The sequence below is a fragment of the Manis pentadactyla genome, chromosome 15 (assembly GCF_030020395.1).
Source record: "Manis pentadactyla isolate mManPen7 chromosome 15, mManPen7.hap1, whole genome shotgun sequence".
Classification (NCBI taxonomy): domain Eukaryota; kingdom Metazoa; phylum Chordata; class Mammalia; order Pholidota; family Manidae; genus Manis; species Manis pentadactyla.
Window position 1 is genome coordinate 21900714 of NC_080033.1, and position 12491 is coordinate 21913204.

A 12491-nucleotide genomic window follows, 5' to 3' on the forward strand; every position below is an offset into this window, starting at 1 on the left:
TAGGATGGCCAACATCCAAAAGACAAACAACAACAAATGCTGGTGAAGATGTGGAGAAAGGGGAACCCTCCTACACTGCTGGTGGGAATGTAAACGAGTTCAACCATTGTGGAAAGCAGTATGGAGGTTCCTCAAGAAACTAAAAATAGAAATACCATTTGACCCAGGAATTCCACTTCTAGGAATTTACCCTAAGAATGCAGCATCCCAGTTTGAAAAAGACAGATGCACTCCTATGTTTATCGCAGCACTATTTACAATAGCCAAGAAATGGAATCAACCTAAGTGTCCATCAGTAGATGAATGGATAAAGAAGATGTGGTACATATACACAACGGAATATTATTCAGCCATAAGGAGAAAACAAATCCTACCATTTGCAACAACATGGATGGAGCTGGAGGGTATTATGCTCATTGAAATAAGCCAGGCGGAGAAAGACAAGTATCAAATGATTTCACTCATCTGTAGAGTATAAGAACAAAGCAAAAACTGAAGGAACAGAACAGCAGCAGACTCACAGAACTCAATAATGGACTAACAGTTACCAAAGGGAAAGGGACTGGGGAGGATGGGTGGGTAGGGAGGGATAAGGGGGAAAGCGGGCATTATAATTAGCACACATAATGTACGGGGGGGACACGGGAAAGGAGTATATACAGAGAAGACAAGTAATGATTCTATAACATCTTACTACACTGATGGACAGTGACTGTAGTGGGGTATGTGGGGGGGGACTTGATAATAGGGGGAGTCTAGTAACCATAATGTTCTTCAAGTGATTGTACAGTAACGAAATAAAAATAAGATTTAGAAAAAAAACCTCTTATAGGATGTGAAAGGAAAGATTTCTGAGCTCTTTGACGAGAGGCGTGTCCTTTCTGCAGAGCAGGGCCAGTCTCCCACTGATGAACTAGAAACTTTCTACAGGGCCTTATATTAAAGACACAGTAAAGCTCCTAAACTCAATACTTAGCTAACTACCTACAATGATCCCCTAAGTTTATCCTTTTATTCATGTATCAGATGTGTTTCTCATTAGTGTTAATAACAATTAGAAAGAAAATGGGTTTTATGATCAGATTACTTTGTGACATGAACTAATATACAAGTTCAACTCTGGGGGTTTGTTGTTGCTATCTCTACATTGTATTCTATTCCTTTGACCTTATGTGTCCATCCTTAGACAAACACCACCATCTTATTGCTCTATCATAGCTTTATAACAAGTCTTGAAATCATATACCACAAGTCCTCCAATTTGTTCAATACTGATGTGAACTATTCTGGTCCTTGGATTTCTCTAAAGTAGTTAGTTCCCCTCTCACCCACGACTTCACTTTCTGCAGTTTCAGTTATTGTCCATTTCAGTTACTTCAGTCAGCTGCTGTCTAAAAATATTAAATGGAAAATTCCACAACAATTCATAAGTTTTAAATTCACTGTTAGACATGTAACGAAATCTCATGCCATCCTGTTTGGCCCTGCCCAGAACGTGAATTATCCCTTTGTCCAGTGTATCCACACCGTATATGATACCCACCTGTTAGGTACTTAGTAGCTGAATCAGTTATCAGAATGCAGGATTGCAGTGATTGTATTCAAGTAGCCCTTATTTTACTTAATAATGGCCCTGAAGTGCAAGAGTAGTGATGCTGGTAATTCGGATATGTTGAAGAGGAGCTTTAAAATGTTTCCTTTAAAGTGAAAAAGGTGAAAGTTCCTGACTTACCAAGGAAAGAAAAAAAAAAGTCAGATTTGGTTCTATCTGTGGTTTCAGGCACACACTAAGGGTCTTGGTACATATCCCTGTGGATAAAGAGGGACTACTGTACAAATTTCAGAGTAATTTTATCAACTTAAAAAGCATTCAGAATTTTTATTAGGATGGCTTTGAATCTGTAGAGGAATTGGCATAAATTTTATTAAAGATACCGACTTTTCCAATCCACAGCCCAACCATCTCCATTTATTTACATCTTGTCTAACTTTTATTAAACTTATTCTTAAGTATTTCATGTTTTTGATACTATTATAAACTGTATTTTTATTTGTCAATTGTATATTCCTAATATAAAGGTATACATTCAGGGTCAATTGATTTTTGACAGAAGTTCCAAAGCAACTCAGTGGAGGAGATGAAAGTCTTTTTTAACAAAAAGTGCTGGAACAACTCAAGATCTATGTAAGGAAAAAAAATGAACTTCAATCTATACTTCATACTATACACAAGTATTTAGGTGAATCATACACCTAGAGTTAAAAGTAAGACTATTAAGCATCTGAAAGAAAACAGGATTTTCTATGTATCTTTAATCACTGAGCTCTGTTAGTGTTAACAACCTGCAATGGTTAGTCCTTTGACAGTTACTGAGTCTTCTTTTATGGCCCAGCATGTGGTCTGTTTTCTGCATAATTGAAAAGCAAGTGTACTCTGTGGTTGAGGGTCCCATTAAATAAATGCCACTTAGGAAAAACTAGTTGATAGTATTTAATTCTTTTGCATTCAGGGATCTATCTTCCAGATCTAATCCATCCAGAAGTTCCTAAGTATCATTTTGGGCTCTATTAATTTCTCTTTGTTTGCAAAGCTTCTTCATCTGTCAGGCCTACTTCATCCACCCATACCCACACCATGCACTGCACCCAGCTGTAGAAAGTCAAGGGGCAAGCTGTTCACCTATAAAGGACTTATTTCTACCAGGACTTCAGCTCAAGTCTTCCTTGCCTCCACCACTCTTAGATAGGACCATATGGAAGTGCAACTTTTATCTTGTGAAGGTTTTTCTTGCTATTTTGAGTGTGAAGACCTTCCCTATTCGTCTACATTCTAACTGCAAAGTTCAAGTTTTGTGCTTGTTTTAATAACCTCCTTCCCATGTCCCACTACAGCTTCACAATGAAATGCATGGCAGTGACTGGATTCATTGGCTATGTTTTAAAGACTCAAGTGAGTAGACAGAGTATAAATAGATGAATGCAGTGACACTGCATCAGGTAGAACTCAAGATTGTTTATAAAATCTATCCCATTCTATCAAATACAGCTAAGAAAAAATAAGGGTGCATCTAGAAGATATTGGGGCTTGATAATGTATTTTGCTCATAGCACTTCAGTTATTTGAACTATAGAAACTCCACGTCAGTTTTCTTGTGTTGTATTCCAAGAATCTCTTGCTATCCACATCTATTTGGTTCCTGAGTTCAGATACTAAGCAATGCTGTTACCTGAATCAGTTTGATAGTCAACTTCAGAAAGTGAGCAGCAAGTTTGGATAAGGATTTATCAGAAAGGTTTTATTCTTAAGTTCAGATTGTGACAAATACTTCCTTCCAATAGACTACTAGATTCAACTTGCTAATTTATAACATTGCATATTCTTCTCATAACTGATTCTGGGCATATGATCTTTTTGTGTTCTCTTCGGAAGTTTTAACGTAAGGGTTATAAACTCATACAAATAGATAACTTGCGATCTCACTCTATGTCCTGGAAGAGCTCCTAAAACATTTCATAGGTTTCACCTATTAAATATATCTAGTTTGGTGTCTTATTTAGTGTGGCTGGCTGACATTTTAAGTATTTTTGGTCTAATTTTAGAGTGTTCCTTTTGGAGAGGAATCTATTAAGATTTCACCTATTAAGTCTGATGTCACCAGTTTCTTTATTAAAATCCCACTGTACATACTTTCAGATATACTGTAAAAATATATAAGTACTAGCTTTTAAGTTCCTTGAGATTAAATACATACACCATTATATTCACCCTTTTAAAGAATAGTGTTTTTTCAGAATATTCACAAAGTTGTGCAACCTATACCACTAATCCCAGAACATTTTCGCCACCCAAAAAGTCCTTTTAACTTTATTCAAGTTTTCATTCAGTGCCACTCATTTGTCATCCATACTTCTCCACACAACTCACGTAACTATGTCTGCTTTTTTTCTGTCAAATTATCAAATTTTTTTTGCTTTCATTTATTTCTGCATTTTATAATTAGTCATGCCTTGCCCATTTTACTTATTTTGCCTGTTTCAGCTCCTTGTGTTCTGTTGATTTTATGATCTTTCTAGTATTTTAATATATTTATTTTCATTCACATTTTAAAAAGTTAAAGATTTTGTTTAACCCAGGTTCATCAGGAGGAGACACTGAATAAATATTCAGATATTTGATGGCTTTCTTGTTAGTTTCTCTCATTGTGGCCAAATGTAACCTGTGTATTTTGGTTTTGATAACTATTAGGAAAAATTCTCTTCTCTTCCTGCTCTTTTGACAGCTGCTCTTTCAACTACCCATTATTGTATCCACAGGGCTGTCCAGACTGGTATTAATCTTTGAGCCACATAAAAGATTAAGTCTGAATGAAGACTACTCACACATTCTTTTTTTCTTTTTAAAAGGTTTCCTATCCCTCGTTATACTTATTTCTCTTTACATTATAAATTCTTTGATTCAAAGGTAAACAACATATTTAAAATCCTTCCCATAAATAATGAAGATATTTCATTGGTATCAATGATAGTAGGGCATAACTTTTCCTAAACATTTACTATGTGACAGTAATAGTTCTAAGCACTTTACATTTATTAATTGAATCCTCACAAAAAATCCATACTGCATGAATATACTTACTAATACATAAGAAATAAAATGCCACTATAGCTCTAAGTAAAAAGTAAAAAAAAAAATCTGAGAGGATAAAAAATACTTTGATTAACAGTGGTTAATTACCACTGTATAAGATGAGCTTAGTATTAATGAAAAGGAACAGTTTACAAGTAGAAAATGTGGATAATTTCAGTAATTAAAATAGATGTTTTAAGAAATAAAAGCAAGCATCCAAAAATAAATTTTGGGACATACTACTCAGGGCACATTTTATATCTACAAACATTTAGGTGCAACCATAACAAGAATAATGAAATCATTTTTAAAAAGTCATTACAGTCATTAGAAAATAACCATTTACTGAAAAGGCAATCATATTTTTTGGTGTGATAAAAGCAGGAGAAGGTACAACATGCATATTATGATTATACTTCCTTTAAAAATAAAAAAACTGGTAGGATTTGCTCTACCAACTGAGAGTAGTCATCTATAACTGCTATGATTACAACTAACCTTGGATTTTGTTTTTGGTTTTCTGATTTTCTGTTTTCTGATATGTTTGCAAAATGAAACAAAAGATTAACACTAACTTCAAAAACAAAGTTATAATTTCTACAAAGATTTAAAAATTACAAGGTCACACAATTTAAACAGAGTGAAGGTGGTGTAAGCACAAATACAGAGATCAAAGAAAAGACAGCCCCGAAACACAAGCAAAGATATAAACAAGAATATGACATATCACCAAGAAGACAGACCAAAGTAACAGAGAAGATAGTTATTTCAACAACTGCCATTAGTACAAGGTTTGGGAGTGGGTGGAACAGGCAAATGTCAATTTATATCTGTAAGCAAAAAATAGTGAAAGAAGGTAACATCAATTTTTTTTGTTTAAAATATTAGAAAGATGACAAGAGCTTTAAACTTTACTATTCATCAGTATGAATTCCCTGGTGACGAATGAGATTCGAACCACTACTAAATGCCTTTCCACATTCTCTACAGTTATAGAGCTTTTCACCAGTATGAATTCGCAGATGTCGAGTAAGGTTTGAGCATTTATTAAAGGCCTTTCCACATTCACTACATTCATATGGCTTTTCATCTGTATGAATTCTCTGATGTTGAAGAAGTTGGGAGTTCTGAGTGAAGGCCTTCCCACATTGAAGACATTCAAAGGGTTTCTCACCAGCATGAATTCTCTGATGATGAAGAAGTTGTGAACTCTGAGTAAAAGCCTTCCCACATTCCTTACAATCATAGGGTTTCTCCCCAGTGTGAATTCTCTGATGATTAGTAAGTGCTGAGGCATAACTAAAGGCTTTGCCACATTCCTTGCACACATAGGGTTTCTCACCAGTATGAATTCTCTGATGCTGAACAAGCTTTGAGCTCTCAGTAAAAGCTCTGCCACATTCCTTACATTCATATGGCTTTTCACCTGTATGAACTCGCACATGTAGGAAATGTTGTGAGCTCTTAGTAAAGGCTTTCCCACACACTTTACATTCATAGGGTTTTTCACCAGAGTGAATTCTCTGATGGTCCATAAGATTTGAGTAGTACCTAAAGGCCTTCCCACATTCCTTACATTCATAGGGTTTCTTACCAGTATGCATTCTCTGATGTTGAGAAAGGTGTGAGTTGTAACTGAAGGCCTTTCCACAATCCTTACATTCAAAGGGCTTATTCACCAGACGTCGAGTAACATGTGAGCCACAACTAAAAAATTTCCCACACTCCTTATATTCATAAGATTTTTCACCAATATGAATTCTCTGATGTTGAATAAATTGTGAATTCTGACTAAAGACCTTTCCACATTTCTTGCATTCATAGGGTTTTTCTTCATTTACAGTTATCTGATGAGGTGTACAGAATGTCTGTTGAATAAATGTGGGTATTTCATGAGTGAGTACTTCTTGGATGATATGCCCATTTTCATACCCCAGTTGTCTTTCAAAGTGGCTTCTGGATTCCAACACATCTCTAAAGTTGGAGTACTCAAGACCATGCTTTGTAAGTCCCATTAACTCCCTCTGGCATGATTCTCTTCCATTAACTTTCTTCTTTAGAGATAATAACTTGGTTTCATACACTGATTCCAGATCTGAAAGGAAAGGAAATGGAAAATAAAATAAATATTCTTGGGAACTGTGGTAAAATAAAAGATAAATTTGGTCTTTCTGCCTAGTTCCTAGCACAGAGCTTCAAAAACCCTTGGAATTTCCTCAGTGATAATGGAAGTGTTTTTGTTATGCTAATGAGGTGACTCATGCTGGGTCCCAAACAGCTTCTAGTTGGGGAACGGTCACCAGAAAGCCCAAGCATGGGATTACAGGGTTGAGACCTTCAGCTACGTCACCTCCACGGAATACGGAAGGGCCAGAGATTGGTCAGTAACTTAATCAGTCATGTCAGTGTAATTAAACGCTGGACACCAAAGCTCAGTGGAGCTTTCTGGTTGGTAAAGATACTGACACGCTGGGAGGGTGACACACTCTGACCCCACAAGGAGAGGGTGTGGAACCCCTGCATCAGAAAGCCTATCAGACCTTGCCCTAATATGTATCCTCCATAGCGAAACCACAATTTTAAGTATATAAATTTCCTGCATTCTCCAAATAATTATAGCAAATTATTGAAACTGCAGGGACCATGGAAGTCCCTGGATTTATAGCCAGTTGGTTAGAAGCAGGAGTGGTCTGAGGATCCCCTGAGACTTGCAGCTGACAGCTGCGGCGGGAGCAGCCTTATGCAGGACTTGCTGTTCCCCTGTGAGGTCTATGTGAACTTTGGGGAGTTAGTGTCAGAATTTCAGCATACCAGTTGGGGAAGAAACAGAACAGGCTCCATAATAAAGGATATACTGGATTAAAGAGATTACAGAGGACCAGCCACATGGGGGAAGAGCCTGAGATAAGTCTACGGTATTAACACATTTGATATGAGTGGCACACAGGGAACACCCTTAAAATGTTATGTGCTGAGGATTCAGTGAAAATACCGTTTGCCTTGGAATTCTGTGATGCTGATCTTGGGAGAAGACAGAGACTTGTTCATGTACCACTGTAGTGACTGAAAGAGCAGGCAGCTAAAGTTTACGGCAGACAGACAGAAACACAGTGCAAAATACTGCCACGGAAAGATGACAGGAACCAGAAGCACACTGATGAGCAGTGAGTGACAACTCTGACAGTTATTCACTGCATGTTCCCAGGTGATTACTTGACCTTTCTAAGCCCCCATTTCTTCATCTGTAAAAGGGAGATCATCCTTAACTCATGATTACTGGAGGGTAAAGAAAAACATGTAAATGTCTTTGAGTAAAACGTTCAGTATCTGATACCTATCATTGTGAAGGCATTTCTTACCAAGAATGGGGGTCTTAGGCACATTAAATGGTTTGAAGATACCAAAATGGAGCATATTGGAACAGCTCAAGCCAGAAAAAGGGAATTCTTTCCAGCATAATCCTTTTTCTCTCATCTCTATATGATCTTCCAGCAATTTTCATCTAGTTAAGCTCTTAAGCAACTATTAAAACTGTCCTCTTCATTCTCCACTGTCAATGCCCTCTTGCAAACCAGAATCATCTCTTAATCAGACCACTGAAGTAGCCTCCTGACCCAGTGTCTCCATTCAGTTCTCATACTATATAATCTATTCAGGAAGCAAAATGACACTTGGCCTCGCCTTCCACTACTATAAGTACAAACTCCTTGTAATCACCAGCAAAGGCTGAATGATGTGATTCCTACCTATCTCTCCCACCATGACACTCCACGCCTGCTTGCTCATGGGCCCAGCAACACTAGCTTTCTTTGAGTTCTTAAAATATACCAACCTTCCTTCTCTGAGAAGGACCTTCACAGGAGGTCTCTCTCTGCTTGGAGTTTTCTTCTTTACAAACACATCAAATAGTAAGACCTACCAGTGAGCCTAGTGCTATAGTAATTCTCAAATAGTGAAAAACATAAATGATATTTTAGTATGTCTACAATATCAATAATATGATATGAAAATATCTGTGATTGGAAGGGCTTAAAGATGGTGACATGACAGGTGAGACAGACATTTCCTCCAAAAACTACATATAATATGAAAATATAGCAAATACAACTAATCCTGAAAGAGCAACAGGAAAGAAGACTACAACAGACTGCCTATACCTGGGGAAAAAGAGCAAACCTCACGGAAAAAGGTAAAGTACAAAGCTGTGATCTGGCAGGACCGAAGTCCTTCTCCCACCCCAGCTCACCAGCAAGAGGAAGAGAAATGGGGTGGAGAGGGGGTGGAAGCCTAGGACTGCTGAGAACGCAGCCCTGGGTATCTGCTCTGGGAGCACAAACCTACATTACATGGTGCTCTGGAGATCAGTGGGGTTGAAAAGCTAAGACCGGTGGAATACTTGGAGAGACTGAGATTCCAGCTGCTTGTGGAGAACAGGCACCCACAACAGGAGGCTCTGGATAAAAGAAAGATGGGCACTCTGAGAAACTTCCCAAAAGTGAGAGGGCTCCTAAGGGGCAAAGATTGCCCAGAGCTTGCTGCTCAGGAGAAAGGATAGGTGGACAAAATTGTCCCGGCACACTCAGCCCAGTAGGTTGGAAACTTTCAAGAGCTTCAGGCACTCCATACACCTGCCTGGCAATGCAGCTACAAGGCCTCCCACTGCCATACGCAGCCTGCTGCTCCTTCCTCCCAGCTGGCACAGGCTCACAAACCTGCTGCCCCCACCACTGCTCCAGGCCAGCCAGAGGGTGGGCCCACCTATGTCAGCTACATGGGTGTAGTATAGAGGATCTTCCCAGCGTGCTCGGCCCACTGACGCTGGCACTGAAGGCAGGCACTGAAGCTGGGAATCAGGACAGAGCCCTCTCCTCCTGGCAGGCACCAGCGCTGCTAGCCTCAGACCCCTGACACCACTCCAGGGGCTGAGCAGCTCCAGAGAGTAGAGCTTCTGGACACTAGAGGTTGTCAACTACACAAAGTCGTTATTATAAATATGAAACGTCAAAAGACCCTGGTACAAACCAAAATCCCACAAACAACAGAAACAGGGCCAAGTGAAACTGAATTCACTAATCTTCCAGAAAAAGATTTCAACATAAAAATCATAAACATGCTTACGGAGCTACAGAAAAATATTTAAGACCTCGGGGAGGAATTAAAGAAAGAGAGAGAAACTTTCAAAAACACAAAAGTATCCAAAATGAAACGTACAATGGAGTGATTTAAGAACAGATTAGGTGAAGTAGAGGAGACAGTAAATGAAATAAAAATTAGACAACAAGAATACAAAGAAGCTGAAGCACAGAGAGAATAAAGGATCTCTAGGAATAAAAAAATATTAAGAGAACTGTGTGACCAATCCAATACAAACAATATTCACATTATAGGGGAACCAGAAGAGGAAGAGAGAGAAAAAGGGATAGAAAGTGTCTTTCAGGAGCTAACTGCTGAAAATTCCCCCAATCTGGTGAAGGAGATAGTCTCTCAGGCCATGGAGGTGCACAGATCCCCCAACACAAAGGAACCAAGGAAGACAACAACAAGACATATAGTAATTAAAAAGGCAAAGATCAAGGATAAGGACAGAGTATTAAAAGCAGCCAGAGAGAGAAAAAAGATAACATACAAAGGAAAACCCATCAGGCTATCATTAGACTTCTCAGCAGAAACCTTACAGGCCAGGAGGCAGTGGCATGATACATTTAATACAATGAAACAGAAGGGCCTCGAACCAAGAATACTCTACCCAAGAAGATTATAATTTACATATGAAGCAGGGATTAAACCATTTCCAGATAAGCAAAAGCTGAGAAAATTTACCTCCCACAAACCATCTTTACAGTGTATTTTGGAGGGACTGCTATAGATGGAAGTGGTCCTAAGGGTAAATAGCTGTCACCAGAGAAAAAATAAAACCACAGAAAAGGAAGTAGAACAATTAATTACTAAGCAAATGCAAAATTAAATCAGCTACCCCCAAAGTCAGTCAAGGGATACAGAGAGTACAGAATATGATACAAATATAAAGAATGGAAGAGGAAGAAAAAGAAGGGGTGAAAAAAGAAAAAAAAGGAACCTTCAGATTATGTTTTTAATACCATACTAAGTGAGTTAAGTTAGACTCTTAGACAGTATAAAGAAGCTACCCTTGAACCTTTGCTTACCACATATCTAAAGCCTGCAATGCCCATAAGTACATATCTATTGATAATCACCCTAAATGTAAATGGACTGAATATACCAACCAAGACATAGAGTTACTGAATGGATAAAAAAAATCAAGACCCATCTATACGCTGCCTACAAGAAACTCACTTCAAACCCAAAGAAATATACAGACTAAAAGTGAACGGATTGAAAAAGATATTTCATGCAAACAATAGGGAGAAAAAAGTTGTTGCAGTACTTGTATCAGATAAAATACACTGCAAAACAAAGAAAGTAACAATGGACAAAGAAGGCCATTATATAACGATAAAGGGGTCAGTCCAACAAGATGATATAACCATTATAAATATCTATGCACCCAACACAGGAGCACCTATATGTGAAACAAATACGAACAGGATTAAATGGGGAAATAGAATGCAATGCATTCATTTTAGGAAACCTCAACACACCACTCACTCCAAAGGACAGATCAACTAGACAGAAAGTAAGTAAGGAGACCGAGGCACTGAACAACACAGTAGAACAGAAGGACCTACCAGACATCTACAGTACACAACATCCAAAAGCAGCAGGATACACATTCTTCTTAAGTGCACATGGAACATTTTCAAGAATAGATCATATATTATGCCACAAAAGGAGCCGCAGTAGATTCAGAAGGATTGAAATTGTACCAACCAGCTTCTCAGACCACAAAGGTATGAAACAAGAAAACAAAAAAGCCTGCAAACACATGGAGGCTTAACAACATGCTCCTAAATAATCAATAGATCAATAACCAAATTAAAAGAGCGATCAAGCAATATATGGAGACAAAAGAAAACAATTCAAAAATATATCAAAAACATCATCCATCATGATCAAGTAGGATTTATTCCAGATATGCAAGGATGATACAATATTTAAAAATCTATCAGTATCATCCACCACATCAACAAAAAGGACAAAATTCACATGATCATCTCCATAGATGCTGTAAAAGCATTTGACAAAATTAAACATCCATTCATGATAAAAATTCTCAACAAAATGGGTATAAAGGACAAGTACCTCAACATAACAAAAGCCATATATGACAAACACAGACTACATCATACTTAACAGTGAGAAGCTGAAAGCTTTTCCTTTAGGATCGGGAACAAGACAAGGATGCCCACTCTCCCCACTTTTATTCAACATAGTACTGCAGGCTCTAGCCATAGCAATCAGACAACACAAAGTAATAAAAGACATCCAAATTGGTAAGGAAGAAGTTAAACTTTCACTCTTTGCAGAGGACATATTGTACATAGAAAAACCTAAAGAATCCACTACAAAACTACTAGAATAACTGAATTCAGCAAACTTGCTGGATACAAAATCAATACACAGATGTCTGTTGCATTCCTATACACTAACAATGAACTCACAGAAAGAGAAATCAGGAAAACAATTCCATTCACAATTGCATAAAAAAAAAAATACCTAGTAATAAACCTAATCAAGGAAGTGAAAGACCCATACCCTAAAAACTACAAGACACTCATGAGAGAAATTAAAGACAACAATAAATGGAAATACATCCTGTGCTCATGGGTAGGAAGAATGAATATTATCAAAATGGCCATTCTGCCTAAAGCAATCAATAGATGCAATGCAATCCCTATCAAAATACCAACAGCATTTTTCAACCAACTAGAGCAAATAGTTCTAA

General features: G+C 37.8%; 1 protein-coding gene across 8 annotated transcripts in view; it reads right to left on the minus strand.

The window, feature by feature from the left end:
* Positions 1-5166: 5166 nt before the first annotated feature.
* The window catches only part of LOC118923310 (zinc finger protein 383-like), a 50013-nt gene continuing 42688 nt past the window's right edge, over positions 5167-12491 (minus strand). For all 8 annotated transcript variants that reach the window (XM_057493530.1, XM_057493523.1, XM_057493528.1 and 5 more), the window contains one exon: positions 5167-6722. In XM_057493530.1, coding sequence (XP_057349513.1) covers positions 5542-6722 — 1181 coding nt within the window. In that variant the 3' untranslated portion in view covers positions 5167-5541. The remainder of the gene's footprint in view (positions 6723-12491) is intronic.